The sequence below is a fragment of the Falco punctatus genome (genome assembly GCF_963210335.1).
Source record: "Falco punctatus genome assembly, chromosome: 1".
Lineage (NCBI taxonomy): Eukaryota > Metazoa > Chordata > Aves > Falconiformes > Falconidae > Falco > Falco punctatus.
The window spans coordinates 107,817,035-107,832,923 of NC_137580.1; the positions used below are offsets into that span (position 1 = coordinate 107,817,035).

A 15,889-nucleotide genomic window follows, 5' to 3' on the forward strand; every position below is an offset into this window, starting at 1 on the left:
CGGGCGCAGCCGGCGATACCGCGCAGGCGCGGCTAGCCCCGCCCTCCCCGCTCCCGCCTGGCCCCGCCCCTTTCCCGCGCAGGCGCGCCGGGGCGCGAGAGGGGCGAGGCGAAGGAGGGCGGCGCGCAGGCGCGTGGCTGCCGTCACGTTCCGGGGCCGCGGGAGGCCGGTGGGGGGGGGAAGCGCGGGCGCTGGTGACGTCGCCACGCAGGGCGGGGCGGTGAGGCCCGCCCGCCGGCAGGGGGCGCGCGGCGAGCGGTGCGCCGGGGCGGGGGGGTCCTGCTCGTGACGTCACCTCCGCGGAGGCCACGCCTCTTAAAGCGGTACTGCCCCCGCGGGAGGGGGGAATGGCACAGGGGTGCTGTTGGGGGGCTCCACGGCCACCGGGGGCGGGGGCAGCGCACCCCTCTCCGGGCTGCCCCGCCCTGCTGAGGAAGACACCACCGCTTCTTCTAAAACACCAGTTTTTATTAATGAAACAACCAAAAGATGGAGGGGGGTGCCCGCTCCAGGCCGGGGGGGGGGCGGCTGGGGCCGGGACCGGGCCCATCAGCCCGGGCGGGGGGCAGAGCCATGCCCGCTGCCGCCCGCCGTCACCCCGGGCTGGCACCCTGCTGGGGCACCGGGCCGGTGGCCGGGGGGGGGCACCCCAGGGAGGGTGAAGCAAGCCGGGGGGGGGCCGGGGGCGCGCAGCATGCTCGGGGCACGGGGGGGACACACGTGCCTGCGTGGCAGCAGTGGGAGACACGGGGGTGCGGGGGGGCAGACCCTGTGCTGGGGGTGGGTGAAGGGTAGGGGGCACCCCCATAGCCACACAAGGACACCACCCCCAAGGGGGCTTTGCAGGGCATCCCGCTGCCCCCTCCCCGCTGCAGCCCCGGGGAGCCCTGTCCTCAGCTGGGGGTCCCCAAAGCCCCGCTCCCCCTGCCTGGGTCCCCACCTCCGTCATGGGGCCAGGGGGCAGGATGAGGCCTGGGGACCCCCGCCGGCTCAGCACCCCAGGAGTCCAGGGCAGGGGGGCAGCGGGGCTCAGACCGACCCCACCGGGGTCCAGGTGGGTTAGGGGTGGCGGGGGGGTGGCTGGTGCCCGGGTCGCTCCCACCGAGCGCTTGGTTTGAACCTCCCTGGGAGAGGTGGGCCCAGGCCGTGGCGGGGGGCCGGCGGGCACGGGGGTGCCGGTGGGCCCGGGGAGGCCCGGGTGGGGTGGCTGCAGCGCCCAGCTCCACGCTGCCCACGCCTAGATGGACACCTCATACTCCCTCGTGTCCTGCAAAGAAAACAGACTGCGAGGGGTTGGACACTCGGCGGTGCCACGGGGTGCCTGGGACAGGGACCGGGCATCTCCCACCCCACAGGGCCCTGGGCCCATGTGTGGTCCTTGGGTGGGTGTCCCACCCCATGTGTGGTCCCTTGGTGAGCGTCCTGCCCCATGTGTGGTCCCTGGATGGGTGTTGCAGATGGTGAGTGGTCCCTGGATGGTTGTCCATCCTGTGAACAGTCCCTGAATGGATATTCCATCCCATGCGTGGTCCCTAGATGGCTGTCCCAGCTGATGTTGTGGTCCCTGGATAAATGTCGTATCCTGTGTGTGGCCCCTGGATGCATGTCCTATATAATGCATGGTTCCTAGGATGGATGCCCCAGCTGATGTGTGGTCTCTGGATGCATGTCCCATCCTGTGTGTGGTCCCTGGATGGATGTCCCATCCCATGTGCAATCTCTGGTTGCATGTTCCATCCTGTGCGTGCTCCCTGGATGGATGTCCATCATGTGAGTGATCTCTGGATGGGTATTCCATCCCATGTGTGGTCCCTGGATGGATGTCCTAGCTAATGCATGGTCCTGGGGATGCGCAACCCCATCCCACACATGTCCCACCCCATGTGCAGCCCCTGGCCCACATGGCCTGTGCCACGCAGGGTCCCTGGGCCACAGCTGGGGGGGCACAGTGGCCAGTACTTACTCCTGTCTCGTAGGTGGGGTTGTCGAATGCCGACTCCACGGTGATATGGTCATAGGGGTGGGAGCCAGCGAGGGGCAGCTGCAGGGCTGGCTTCCCCTGGAGCCTGTGGGGAGAGGGCAGTTGGGGCGGGAAGCTGGGGGTCCGTGGGGACCCTGTGAGGTGATGGGGGTCACTCAGCCACTCACTTGGAGAAGTAGAGGTAAATGCCTCCGATGAGCAGGGCCACCACCAGTATAGGCAGGAAGACAGCGATGGCGACGTTGGTGCCCTCCAGCCCCGTCCCCGAGGGCACGGCCTTGGCCACAGCTACCCGGGACATTTGGGGGCTCACTGAGGGGTCACCCCACATGGGCTGCACCCCTGGGTGCCCACCGGCACCCCAGCACCCCAGGTCGCCCCTGCAAACCCTTGCCCTTACCATCCAGGTTGCGGTTGCTGTAAAACTCATCGTAGGAAGCTGGAAGGGGGTGGAAGAAAGAAGCCGGCATCAGCGGTGAGAAGTGGGGTGTCGAGCAGTGCTGGTGGGGTGCTGGGGTGGGGGGGGGTCCTCTCACCCGCCTTGCAGATAGGAGGTGAGCCGCTCCAGCGCGAGGGGTGCCCGGGCAGGCAGCGCAGGCTGCCCTCGCCCAGCAGTGCCCGGCCAGCAGTGCAGGAGAAGCGCAAGGTGGCTCCGGCCGGGTACAGCCGCCACTCGGGGCTCTGCCGCCCGCCCACCGGCACGCCGGGGTTGTGGCAGGGCTCGTAGGTCTCCGCTGCAGGTCGAGGGAACAGTGGCATCAGCACCCACCACTGGCTTTTAGGGGGACATGCCTGGGAAGGGGTACCTGACTCACGGATGCACTTGGGGAGACGGTCACTCCACTTGGGTCCCCCCGCAGCGCGGTCGTGGCAGGTGAGGGTCCCAGCACCCGCCAGGATGTAGCCCTTGTCGCAGACATACTGCACAGTGGCTCCCACTGGGAATTTAGGGCTGGAGACCACCCTGCGGCTGTGCTCAGCATCCCCGGGGTCCCGGCAGGAGGTCACTGTGGGTGGGAGGGACCGGTGGTGATGGTGGCTGCTGGGGACATGCCGCAGGGCAGGGGGATTGCCAGCGGGCACCACTCACCCCGCTCGCAGGTGGGCAGGTCACCGCTCCACGTCAGGTCCCAGTGGCACATCAGGAGGTCGGTGCCAGCCAGTTGGAAGCCAGGGTAGCAATGGTAGGTGACCACGGTGCCATGGAGCAGCTCCGGCTGCGAGGATGTCTTCCAGCCGTTGGCAATGTCTGGCAGCTCAGGGCAGGTGTCGTTACGGGGGACCTCTGTGGGGATGGCGGTGTGAGCGGGGTGGCAGAGACACCGGGGACACCAATGATGCCATCCCACCGTGGGGCTCACCGGAGAAATGGATGACAAAGCCCTGCTGGTAGCCAAAGGCACCGGTGCCAGGGTCAGACTGGAACTGGACGGTGACATCGGCAGTGGAGGCGTAGAGCTTGAAACGGCCGCGGGTGCCCGTGTACTGGCCCAGGATGCGGGCTGTCAGGTCGTCCCCATCGTAGAAGGTCAGCACGTCCCCCATCCCCAGCCGCAGCCTGGGGCAGCGGGGCCGTGAGGATGTTGGTTGCGTGCCCCCCCCCCCATTCCCCTGTCCCCATCCCCCGTGGCTGTCCCCACACTCACACGCGGACATCCAGCATGATGCGCTTGTCCTCCTCCACGTGCAGCCCCCAGATGCAGTCCTGGCCCTTGCCGTATGCCTCTGGCCAGTTGGGTGACAGCACCACACCGGCCGTGTCCGTCAGCTCCCCACTGCACACCGCTGCGGATGCACGCCAGGCTTGACATCGCCGTGGGGGCACCCGGCACAGCACCCACCACCCAGTGCCCAGCACCCACTGCAGCCCCCAGCTTCAGTGCCCTCCCCTCCACTGACTCCAGCTCAAACACACACCGTGGCATGGTGGCTCCAGCATCCATTGTAGCCCATCCCTGTCTCCAACACTCACAGCAACACCCAGCTCCAGCACCCACTTCAGCATCCCAACTCCATCCAACCCCTGTTGGCTCCAGCTCCCACCATGTCCCCTGGCTCCAGCACGCACCATGGCACAGTGGCTCCAACATCCTTCATGCCCCATCCCCAGCACCCACAGCACCCCCCAGCTCTGGCACCTACTGAACCCCCAGCTCCAGCCCTCCCGGCCCCCCAGTCCTGGTGCCCACCGCGACACGCTGGCTCCGTCTCGTTCCACTGTGGGTCACTGGGGTCGACGCACTCGATGACGGTGGAGCCCTGCTCCAGCGTGTAGCCAGGGTCGCAGCTGAACTCCACTGTGGTGCCCACGGGGTACCGGGGGTCGCTGGCCGTGAAGTTCCCGTACTTGACAAAGGGCTCGTAGCAATGTCCCTGCTCAAAGGCTGCGGGCACAGGGGCGAAGGTCTGCAGGGGCCAGGCGGGCATGGGGCTGCCTGGGTGCCCCCCTACGCCCCGGCCCCATACCCTCATAGCGCAGTGCCATGCCTGCAGCGGCCCCGCTGCTGTCGGTGGTGAGCTCCACAAAGAAGTGGCGCCCGGTGCTGAGCAGCCCCTCAATGGGCAGGTACTCCACCTCGTAGGAGTCGTACACCGGCGGTGCCTCCACGTTGTTGCCGTTGCGGATAATGAGCCTGCCAATGCATAGCAGGGGCAGGGTGCTGTGCTGGCCATGGCCAACAGCACCCATCCTTGGGCATGGATGGTAGCACCCAGCCTCAGCCATGGCCAACAGCACCCATCCTTGGGCATAACAAACGGCACCCATCCTTGGGCATGATGAATGGCACCCACCCTTGGGCTTGGCCAATGGTATGTTCTTTGAACATGGCCAACAGCACCTATCCTTGACCATAGCCAATGGCCAACAGTGCTCACACTTGGGCATGGCCAATGGCTCCCATCCTTGAACATGGCCAACAGCACCTATACTTGAATATGACCCATGGCACCCATCCATAGGCAAGGCCAACGGCACCCATCCTTGAACACAGCCCTGTGTCCGGTCTGGGGCTGCCCCAGGGTGCACCCACCCCCTCAATCCTGCCCCGCCATGGGGCCAAACCTGTCATCATCCTCTGCCAGTGAGACCTTCTCGAAGTGAAGGTGCAGGCGGTGGCTGGCAGGCGCCTCCAGCAGCCAGTGGCATGTCAGGTTGTTGCTGTAGTTCCCAGGGAAGCCAGGCGAGACGATGCGTCCCACCGTGGCATTCCGGACCACCCCGCCACACGCCGCTGTGGGAGAGGGACCATCAGCAGCTGGCCATGCTGTGCCACATCCTCCCGGTGCCGGTGCTTACCGAGGCAGAGGGGCTCACGGGCGCTCCAGAAGGGCCGGGTGGCATTGCGGCAGGTGAGCCGGTGGGCACCTTGCAGCTGGTAGCCGGCAGCGCAGCGGAAGCGGGCATCCCCGCCGGGGTGCAGGCTGCTGACAGAGACCTCCCCGAAAGCCGGCCGTGCCGGGAAGGGGCAGCTCAGCAGGTAGGCTGGGGGCAGGTGGTGGTGTTACCGGGGGCAGACAGGGAACCAGACCCCCCACCAGGACCCCAGCCCACCCCTCACCCAGAACCTGCCTCCCCAGCCCCCTGGGTGCTGCAGGGCTGGGTGACGCGGTGCTGATGGCTGCCAGTAATGATGCTAAATGAGCCCATGATTGCTCACACCAATTAGCTCTCTGCTGATGTTCTCTGCCGGGTCTGTGCCCACTTAACTGGCCAGCGGCGTGGCCCCCATGCATGGCCACGCTGCAAATTAGCGCCGTGCTGGGAGCCCTGGGGGGTACCAGGGGGTCCATGCCGGCGCTGGGTGCTGCCCCGTACCTTGGTAGTGGAAGCGGTAGGAGCCGGGGCTGGGGGGCCGGGGGCTCTGGAAGCGGAGGGTGAGGAGGTTGGCAGGGCTGCGGATGACCTGGCCCCGCAGCAGGAAGGACTCATTGGCCAGGAGGGTGGGCTCCAGGCCCCCCGCGCTCTCCACCGTCAGCGTCTCCCCCTCCACCAGGCTGATGTTGTGTACCTGCAGGGTATGGCCAGGTGTCACCGCCCCGGCACTGCCCTGGCACGTGGCTGGGAGCTGGCTCCCCGGCAGCTTGCCCACGGTCGATAGCGCACTGAAGCCTGTCTGTGCAGGACAGCGCCTTTCAAACATGGTTACCAGCACCATAAATCATCCCGCCACGCCAGGAGCAGCAGGACCCAGCCGGTGGCTCCGCTGAAGTGTCACGGCACAGCCGGGCCCACGCCAACAACCCTGCCGCCAGCCAGGCGTGCGCCGCAGCCCTCTGGAGCAATTTGCTATTAATGATGTTAATTAAGCAATGCTGTAGCGATGAGCAGCGGCACCGCTGAGCGCTGCTGTGTGAGCTGGAGGACTGGGGGCTGACCACAGAGCCGGTGCTGCTGGCTCACCACCGGAGCCGTGCATGGCCCTGCGGTGGCTGAGGGGGTGGGCTGGGCAGTGGGGGAGGGAGGGGCACACGGCCATGTGCCACTGATGGGACCAGCACGTGGCCTCAGCACCGTAGGAGTGGCGCCAGCCGCTGTTCCTGGCAGATGGGCGCTGCGTTTTCCTGGCTCTGCCCCACCGCGTTGCACCCGCTGGCATTGCTTGCACCTCCGTTGGTGCTTCATTAATTAAGTCCTGCATCGCTGCTTCTGCTGTGGGTGCCAGCCATGGCAGCCGGGGGACACAGGGTATCCTGGGGCATCCCACCAGCCCACGCACCTGCATCCCTGCCCCAGGGCCTGAGGGCAGGTGATGCCCTGAGCCAGCTCTGCTGTCCCACTGTCAGGGGACAGTGACAAGGACAGGGACAAGACCGTGTGTTTGCTGCACCCCGCACAGCCCCACAGCTTCCCTGCAGGCACTTGGCACCCTGCTCCACACAGAGTCCCTGGCTCACCTTGAGCTCCACACCATAGCCAGGGTAGACGGTGACGGTGTAGGTACAGTCCAGGCTGCCATCGTAGGGGACACCGGCCAGCTCCGGGGACACCAGCCAGCCCTCAGGGCCTGCCAGCGTCCGGTTGCAGGGGACTGGTGACAGAGGAGACACCAGCTCAGCCCTGTGTCACCCCAGCTCCCCCTAGCTCCCTGCCCAGCGCTCACCTGGACCCTGCAGTGTGGTGACGGTGGTGGTGGTGATGGTGGAGGTGGTGGTGGTCCCCTCCTCATCCCCGGGGACCATGGTGGTCCCAGCGCGGGGTCCCAGGGATGTGCTAGGGGTGGCGGGTGCCCGGCTGGAAGATGCAGGACCCGACTCCAGCACCCCGGCGGGGGACCATGAAGGGTCAGCACCCGGCACAGCCCCCCACGCCTCCCCCCACAGCCCCGGGCGCCCTGCCGGGGTGGTCAGCGGGTCAGTGGGGAAGGCAGCCCTGGGCAGGGCAGGGGTGCGTGGTGGGGGCTCGGGGGCTGGGGGGCCAGGGGCTGGCTCGAGGGCGCTGGCAGGCAGGAGGGGGCCAGGGCCAGCAGGCAGGAATGGTGCCTGGCCCAGGTAGTCCTTCTTCAGGAAGGCTTCGTGCAGCAGGTCCTCCAGCAGCGGGTGGTGGTTGAGGAGCTTCAGCGTGGGTGCTGTGCTCACGAAGCGAGCCTCCGCCTCCCGCTCCGCCGGTGTGGGCAGTGCCGTCGGCTCCCCCTCGGCCTCAGCGCTCTCCCCAGCCTTCCTTGCCAGCCCATTGAAGCCTGGGGGGAAGAGAGAGCATGGAGTGCTGGGGACCCATGGACCAATGCTGCATCGTAGACTGATGCTGCACCAGGGCCTGATGCTTCATTCTGGACCGGCGATGCACCATGGACGGATGCTGCATCGCTCACTGATGCAGCACTGGGGAACTGATGCTTCATCACACGCCAATGCTGTGCCTGATGTGGCACCCAGGACCAGCCTCTGGACATGGACTGATGCTGTGCCAGGTACAGATGCAGCTCTGGGGACTGGTACCACACTGGGGAGCAATGCTGGTGCGGTGCCACAGACCTGTGCTGCGCTAGGGACTGATGCTGCACCGGAGTCCAACGCTTCACCATGGACCAACACTTCACCACAGGCCAGTGCCGCCTTGAGGACTAATGCTTCCCTGCACAACAATACTGCACCAAAACCAGGGTGGCAAACAACTGCAGCGACCCCATGCAATGAGACCCTGCCACATCTCGCCCCAGGATACCCTTCACGGGGCAGCCCTGGCAATTAAGCCCTGGCTAATTAATGTACAGCTGCAGCCTGTGCCACATTAAGGGGTGCCCATCCCTCCCGTGACGCAGCCCTGGTGGCACCAGCCCTGGGGTTGGGTGTCCCTGGTCACAGCTTGTCCCTCTCTACAGAGGTGGCTGTCCCATGCCAAGGGTCCCCCGGGAGCCCACATCCCTGTGGTGCAGACATGCAGGTGATTTCCATGTCTGCCGTGACTGGCTGCACGGGGGGCACCACTGGAGCCTGAACATTGGGGCCCTGCTCCAGGCCACCAGTGCAATGAGTTCTGTGAGAGCTCAGCTTCTCTCCACCCACCCACCAGCCAGGTCATCCCCAGGCAATGCCAGTCTGCTGTGGGCCCCCTCCCCACTGATGCTCCACACCTCCAACTCGCAGCCCCAAGGCCCCCCCTCCCACCACAGCCCCGTGGCCCTCATGTGCATTAATCCCTGAGCAAATCCCTGCTGTGCCCAGCCCAGCCATTTACAGCCTTCAGATCTAAAAAGAAAAAAAAAAATTAATCAGCCCTAATGAGCCACCCAGCATCTCTTCCCACTGGATCCAGCACTGCGCAATCCTCTCTCCCGGGGGGCACAGCTCCCCAGCCCTGCTGTGCCACAGCAGGGGGGATGCCATGGTGGCAGGGATGCCATCGCAGCACCCAGCATCCCTCTGTGGCCTGATGCAAGATGTGAGGCCACAGCAGCGCGTGGGCATGTCTCACCACCGTGCACAGGCGCTGATGACATGATACTGCCAATTACCAGGTAATTATACCAATCCGTAGCAGGGCAGGGCCCCGCGAAGATTAATTACTCTGCGACTGCTGCTTTTAAGGGACTATTAAGAGACATTAACTTGGGTGAGCAGTGGTGGAGGGGAGCTGCTGGGTGCTGGCAGGCATCCCCAGCACCCCGCCACCCACCCTGTGTCCCCACCGCTTCCCTGCTATCCCGGGACAGTGATAATGCCCTGGGCACAGTGGCAAGGTGAGCAGGCAAGCACCTGGCCGCACCAACTCCGAAAGGTTCACTTGCCCCCCAGCAAGGCCAGAATTATTTTTTAATAGGATCCATTTATTAGAACATAAAAGTTAATGAGTTTATACTGAAGGGCGCCAAAATCTCTTTTAGGCTTTAATAGCAGATTAGTGCTCGGGGTTGGGCCCTGCGCTGCCGCAGCTGCAGCAAAGGCTGAGGCAGAGATGCCCACCCCAGCCCCCTGCACCTCCCTGCCCCTGGCATCTCGGCTGCTTGGGGTGCTGGGGAGCACATCAGTCCCCATCGGGGTTGCCAGGTGGAGTCAGACCCCACAGCAAGGCTCCTACAGCAGGTCCCATGTGGATGCTGTAGCACCCTGGGCTGGGTAGTACCTAGGCACTAGGCACTGCCCTGGGCTCTGCATGGTGTTCTGGGGACCACGGGATGCCCCTGGCACTGAGAGATGTTCTGGGTACTACGGGATGCTCCCAGTACCAGGGCATGCTCTGGGTACCACAGGATCCCTCTGGCACTGGGGGATGCTCTGGGTACCGCAGGATCCCCCTGGCACTGGAAGATGCTCTGGGTACCACACGATGCTCCTGGTGCCAAGGGATGCTCAAGGACTAGGGATGCTCTTGGCCCTTGGGGGTTGCAGGGTGCTCAGGGCACTGTGGGAAGGCAGTTGGGTGCCCAGATGTTGCCACCTGTGCCCAGACGTTGCCACCTACGCCCCTCAAGCACCACAGGTTTACAGCCTCCACCTACCACAGACATCTCTAAGCAGCTTATCTCCAGTGCTGCAGCTGTATCCCTCCCACGTCCCCAGGGTCATCAAGGGTTGGTGACAGGGGACTCTGCTACCCAACACCCAGCCCTCCAGGCCCTGGCACCTAGCAGGGACCACCCAGGGCTCAGGGTGGGCACAGACCCCTGCAAAGGGACTTTCGAGTCCCCACTAGCCGGGTGCCTGTTGGGGCCCCTCAGCATGCGTGGCACGTGCTCACGGCCGCACTGGGCCAGGGCCCTAATCCTTCACATTGGTTTTGCTGGGCGGGAGTCTATTAATGGGAGCCAAGGAGATGCCGGAGACTAATCTGGCTGCGGCGTGTGGCTGGCCCCCCGGCAGGAATCAATGCCGCCTGCTGTCGCAAATAAATAAATAAGGCGGGACGCGGCTGCCCAGGGAGCACCGATCGATGCTGCCCACCGAGAAAGCAATAACAGCGCCCAGCTCGGCGGAGGCGATGGAGCAGGGCCCCCGGCTGCCCCGGGAGCATCGCAACCCCGTGGCACAGCAGTGCTCTGTGCCTCAGTTTCCCGTCTGGCCACAGCCTGGCCAGGCGGGAGGTGCAGGCTGCTGAGTCCCTGGTGCGTCGCAGGGACAGGGGTTGGGGCTCACAGGAGTCCAGGTTTATTTTCCAATTTAAAATCCAATCTGGCTTTGCCCCCGCGGCCAGAGCCAGCAGCTGTGATGAATGAGCTGTCAGGCAGCCAGCGCCACACATGCCTATCCATGGCCCTCAGTGCCCCCAGCGCCCCCAGCCCCTGCAGCGGGTGCAGGAGGGGGGACGTGCCTGGTTGATGCCAGATCCCCATCTCTGTCCCCTGCGCAGGCAGGGAATGAGGGTGGGCACAGGCTGTGGGTGGGCAGGTGTAGGCAGTATGAGAGGACAGGCAGTGTCAGGATGCAGGCAGGTGCGGGTGGGTGGTGTAAGAGTGCAGGCAGGGCAGGGTGGGCGCAGGCAGCGAGTGGGCAGGTAGGTGCGAGCAGAAGTGGGTGGGTGGGTGCAGGCAGGTGCACACAGACAGCGTGAGGGTGCAGGCAGGGGTGGGTGGGTGCAAGCAGGGCTGTGCAGCCTGCTCCCTGCGTCACCCAGCCGACACCACTGCCACGCAGCCAAATGGTGAGCCACACACCCTGCTGGCACCAGCTGGCACCTCATTGCCACCTCTGCTGGCATCCACGTTCTGCCGCCCCATGGCCACCTCCACCCCAGCACCGCCAGCGAGCCCAGGAGCCCACGGCCAAGCTGAGGCTGCCAGAGCAGCTGGGGTGGGGGGCACCCAAGGGGCTGCCCCGGTGCCTGGGGACACTGCTGGCAAGTGCAGCCACCAACCCTGGCAGCGACCGGAGGAGCTCAGCTTTAATATTCATGGTGGCGCTGGCGGGGAAGCATTTGACCTTGTATGTTTTGCGATTCTCCTTGAATTGAACAGTCATTTACCCGCTGACACATGTCACATGTCACCGCAACCGGTTCCCTGGAGCATCACGGCAGCGGTGGCTGAGCCCCGGCTGACACACCAAACGCCAAGCCCCGAGCATCACCGACACCGCAGGGGCACGAGGACAGAGCCCAGTGGGCGCTGGGCTGCCCATCCCTGGGATTTTCCTCCCTTCCCACCCAGTGGGTGCCGCGGGGTGCCAGCAGTGCCCCTGTCCCCTCCTCACCGCCCATGGCCCGTGTAATCCCACTTCCCCCGCTCTCCCTGCGGAGCTAATGCATTTGTACAGCAATTTCCCTGAGCGGCGGCGGTGATAAATTGCATGTCTGCTGCTATTTCGGACCCAAACGCTGGAGTCATGTGGTGCCGTGTCCCCCCTCCCTGTGCTGGCAGCTCCCAAATCAACCCCCCCCCCACGACCTGCTTCAGGATCACCTGTGACAGAGCCCCCACTTCCAGGCAACACCCACTCTGTGCCACCCTGGGGTGCCCACAGCGAGGGTGCCAGCCCCCATGGGGATCTGTGCCAGCTCTGGTCTCTACCACGAAGCAGCACAGCTCGCCCCCCTGGCACACCCATGGTAGAAGAGGGGGTACCCAGCCCATGGGACACCTCTGGGTGCTGGGCGGGCCTGTCCAGGTTGGGGTAGGAGGCAGGCAGGGAGACAGGAACCATGCTGCCCTCCCAGCTCCCCTTCCCTCCGCCCGCTGCCGGTGACAGTAATTGAAATCCGGTTGCGGGAGGCAAGCGAGAGCTGCTCGTCGGGCTCTGTGTTGGGCTGCTCAGCCATGTCATCCTCCCCGCAGACACCATTCCCTCCCAGCGGGTGGGAAGCAAGGAGCATCACTGTCTGCTCCCACCACAGCCAGCATCCCACCTGCCCCCAGCACCTGCCTTTGCTCCCCTGGGAATTCAATGTGAGCATCCCCTCGCCAACAACCCCCACACCCTGCCCTGTCACTGCTCTTCGTGTAGGATGAACCATCCAGTTCTGGAAGCCACCAAGGGCTGATGCTACAGCCACATCCCACCACCTGTTGCCATCCCCCATGGCAGCTGGGGACCACTGGAACCTGTTCTGCCTGGGCATCGCCCCCACACATCACCCAGCGCCGACTGAACTGGCATTTCAAGCACCTCTCTCTATTTTCGCAGGGTCACAGCAGCGCTATTGTGGCTGATTAATATTTGATCCCTTCAGCACAGCTCGTTACTGCATTTAAATTATATATGTAATAATCCCTGCTGGCATGGTGAGCATGCAGGCTGGCTCCTGCCACTTCTCCCACAGGCTGAGGATCAAGCGCATCCCCAACCTCATCCAGGGGGACCCTCCGACACCTCGGATGACATGACGAGTGGTGCTGGGTCTTAGTGCAGGGCAAGCCAGGCAGATGGAAACACCCCATCTGCCTCCGGCAGGCCCAGACAGCCCCTTTGCCCACCCAAGGATGCCTGTGGCAGGAGAGGTGCTGGTGCCCTGGTTGGCCCTGTCTCCCTGGCAGCTGGAGGAAGGGATGCTGCTGGAGGAAGGGATGCTGCTGTTCCCGAGCTGCTGCCTACAACTGGAGGGAATCCATTACCTCCCTGGTTATAGGCAGCTTTCAAAGGCAATCTTTCAATTGTGCACATTTAAAGAATTGATTGGAGGTGAAATTATCCTCTCCCGCCAGAGCCGCTGGAGACACAACTTCATCGGCCTCCCCTGGGGCCTGCCTGTGCTTGTGGGGGGCCGGGCAGCCCGGGGGCAGCCCCCACCCCGGCACAGGGCTGCACACAGGGAGACACAGCCCTGGGGAGCCCCGTGCCAGTCTGGGGGTCCAACCACCAGCATGGGGCAGGTGCCCCCCCACTGCTCCACACCATGCCTGGGGGTGCCCTTGTTGGGCTCTTGCCCAGGCTCCTTTGCACCCCATTTCCCCCCTGTGTTCCTGCTGCTCTGGCTCTGCCTGGTGGCTGCACAAAGCCTGGGGCTGGTGGCTCTGCCCAGCACAACACCACACGCCAAATTGGTCCCCACTGACACTAAATGGCAGCCAGTTCTGCAGTGACCAGGGGGACGGTGGGGGCAGTGGCCCAGCCTGCGCCCTGCATCCCCACAGGGCAGCCCTGCCCTCCCATCCTCTAGCTTAAGAGCATTATCCAGATAATCCTGGCCTGGCGGCACGGCAGCGTGGTGGTGATGAACTCCTCCGAGGCACGCAGGGGATGAGCACACATGCCATTAATTACTGTAACAGATGCCTGCTTCCTTCCTCAGCCCCCTGCTCGCAGAGAGACCCTGAGCAGCACCCACATCCCCAGAGATGTCATGTCCCCAAGATGCACCACCCCCATGGGCACGGTGCAGCCAGCTGATGCTGGATGGTGTGGCACTGCTTACGGGGGCACCACCAGACCCTGTGCTCCCTGCCACAGCACACACTGCTCCCAGCTACCCCAGGCTGCCACGACCCCAAATTACAAGGACCTGCCTTCAGCCTGGCAAAGGTGATCCCCCACAAAAAGCCAGGCCTGCCATGACTTTGGGGAGCTGGGGAGAGGGGGTATGGTGGGTGGAGCCATGCCCAGCACCGTCCCCCTCAGTTGCACCAGTACCGTGGGGTCCAGGCCCTGCTTTCTGCTGGGACAAACCCACCCCTGTGCACACTGGGGGCTGGTGCAGCCCCGTGGCTGGGACAGATCTGCAGGTCACCACACAGGGTGGCAGGAGAGACAGGATCAGCCCTGCACTGCCACCACCCAGGGGCATTGCCAATCCCCTCAGCCTGGGTGAGGGTTCCAAGACCCATGTCCCCCCAGACCCATGACACATCCCTACCATGCACAGGCCCATTGATGCCAAGTCAAGGCCATGGTGACACTGTTACATGAAAATGGGGGTGCTGGGCTGGGAGCCCTACCTGATGGGGGACGGGGAGTGGGTGGGTGAGCCATGGGCAGCTCTCAGCACATGGGGGGGGACAGGGTGGATGGGACCCCACAGCTCCCAGCCCTGGGAAGAGCTTGGCACCTGCCAGGGCATCCCTACCTCTAACACTCTGGGAAATACACATGCAGAGTTTAATTAACTTTATTGATATTCAGAAATTAGGGGACTGACTAGAGGTAATTGCTCATTAGAAATCATTAAACTGACAACGGTAAGCACCAGCCTCCCTTGGGGGAAGCCTGCCCTGCCCAGGGCCTTGCTCCCAGGACAGGGACCCCCCCCCGCCTCCAGCCTCAACACCCCTTGGCAGGGCAGGAGATGGGGGTGCCATGGCCTTGCCCCACTTGCTGCCCTGCAGAGAGTCTCCCTATAGACCCCTCCCAAACAAGAGGGCTGTGGCAGCAGCCCCAGGCGGCAGAACGAGACAGGAATAGCAGCGGGCACAGGGCCACGGCGCCTGTCCCCGGCTGGGCTCGGCTGCCAGATGGGGAGTTTATGTAACTCCCTGCACGGCTGCTGCCTGCAGCTTGGCTGCGCCGAGTGGGCAGCCTGCGTCCCGCTGCCCGCATCCCGCTGGAGCCAGCGGGGCTGCAGCCCTGCCCACCCCTCGCCCTGGGCATGCTGCCCACCATTGTCATGGCTGCGATGGATTGGGGTGCCCCAAACCCCGGCAGGTTCCCCATCCTGGTTTTTGGGGCAGCAGAGCCGCAAGGCGTCGAGGCAGCCCATGCCCCATGGGTGGCAGAGCTAAGGAGCTGAGCTGGGTGTTGGCTGCTCTCCTTGGGAAGGACCAACACCCACCGCCCCCGTATCTCCTCCACACCCTCCCCGGAGCCGGGGGACTCACCCCAAGCCAGCCAGCGCAAGGGGGAAGAGCCCAATGCCCCCACCTCCGCGGTGGGGACCACACCAAGACACTGGCTCGCAGCCCACCACCAGCCATAGCCAGCCGGGGGTGGCTCCAAGGGCTCGGCGGCCGGGGCAGCGGGTCCCATCGGGCGGCGCCGTGCCTGCCCAGCCCCCGGTGCAGCGGTACCCCCCGCCCCCAGCGCCGGTAATACCGGCAGAGGGGCTGTCACCGGAGCCCGCCGGGGGCGGCGTTGCACCAGCCCGGCTGCAAACCGCTCTGCGCGCCCCCGGCAGCTCCCGCTCCTCGCGCCACCAGGGCGGGGGGAGGGGGGGTAACGGGGAAGGGGGCGCGATTCTCGCTTCACCGGGGGGGGATGCCCCCGCCGCACCGGGGGCGAGCGCAAGTTGGCAAAGTTTGGCGGCGACGGAGCGGGGCTGGGGCTAGCGGTACCGAGGGTGGTTGGTGTGTATGTGCGGGGGGTGGGGTGGGGGTGGGGGGTGACCGGGGGTGTCGGCGCGGGGCCGGCGCTTACCGTGGGCCGGTGCGCGGAGCAGCGCGGCGAGGAGCGGCAGCAGCAGGGCGGGCGGCGGCGAGCCCATGGCCGGCGGCAGTCAGCACCGCGGACAGCTCCGCTGCGGGCACGGCCGCGCCGCAACGCTCCGAGTGCGGCGCCCGCCAATCCCGGGGCCGGGGGGGCCCTCCCCGCCGTAATGCTCCGAGCGCGGCG

The 15,889-nt window shown here is 65.1% G+C and overlaps 1 protein-coding gene across 3 annotated transcripts; it reads right to left on the reverse strand.

Annotated features, from left to right (window-relative positions):
* Positions 1–447: 447 nt before the first annotated feature.
* On the reverse strand, positions 448–15,885 carry SEZ6 (seizure related 6 homolog). 3 transcript variants are annotated; one of them, XM_080402194.1, is made up of 17 exons: positions 15,695–15,885; positions 7,090–7,659; positions 6,878–7,011; positions 5,799–5,991; positions 5,280–5,465; positions 5,046–5,214; positions 4,448–4,614; positions 4,171–4,365; positions 3,628–3,766; positions 3,343–3,539; positions 3,072–3,266; positions 2,797–2,988; positions 2,518–2,715; positions 2,382–2,420; positions 2,149–2,269; positions 1,964–2,066; positions 448–1,283 (listed from the first exon to the last, which is right to left on the reverse strand). In XM_080402194.1, the coding sequence occupies exons 1-17, from the start codon at positions 15,759–15,761 to the stop codon at positions 1,251–1,253; spliced, it is 2,898 nt and encodes a 965-aa protein (XP_080258320.1). In that variant the 5' UTR covers positions 15,762–15,885; the 3' UTR covers positions 448–1,250. The 3 variants fall into 3 exon arrangements, with proteins under 3 accessions (XP_080258320.1, XP_080258319.1, XP_080258318.1); XM_080402193.1 differs by having other exon boundaries at positions 448–1,267; positions 7,084–7,659; XM_080402192.1 differs by having other exon boundaries at positions 7,084–7,659.
* Positions 15,886–15,889: the final 4 nt, after the last annotated feature.

What these genes read in the sequence shown, in the direction of transcription:
- SEZ6 (XM_080402192.1), bottom strand. Translation starts at nt 15,761, where the DNA reads ATGGGCTCGCCGCCGCCCGCCCTGCTGCTGCCGCTCCTCGCCGCGCTG. An exon ending in CCGTGAGCCCCTCTGCCTCG is followed by an intron (nt 5,215 to 5,279) that starts GTAAGCACCGGC and finishes CCTCTCCCACAG; the next exon opens with CGGCGTGTGGCGGGGTGGTC. An exon ending in CTTTGTCATCCATTTCTCCG is followed by an intron (nt 3,267 to 3,342) that starts GTGAGCCCCACG and finishes CCATCCCCACAG; the next exon opens with AGGTCCCCCGTAACGACACC.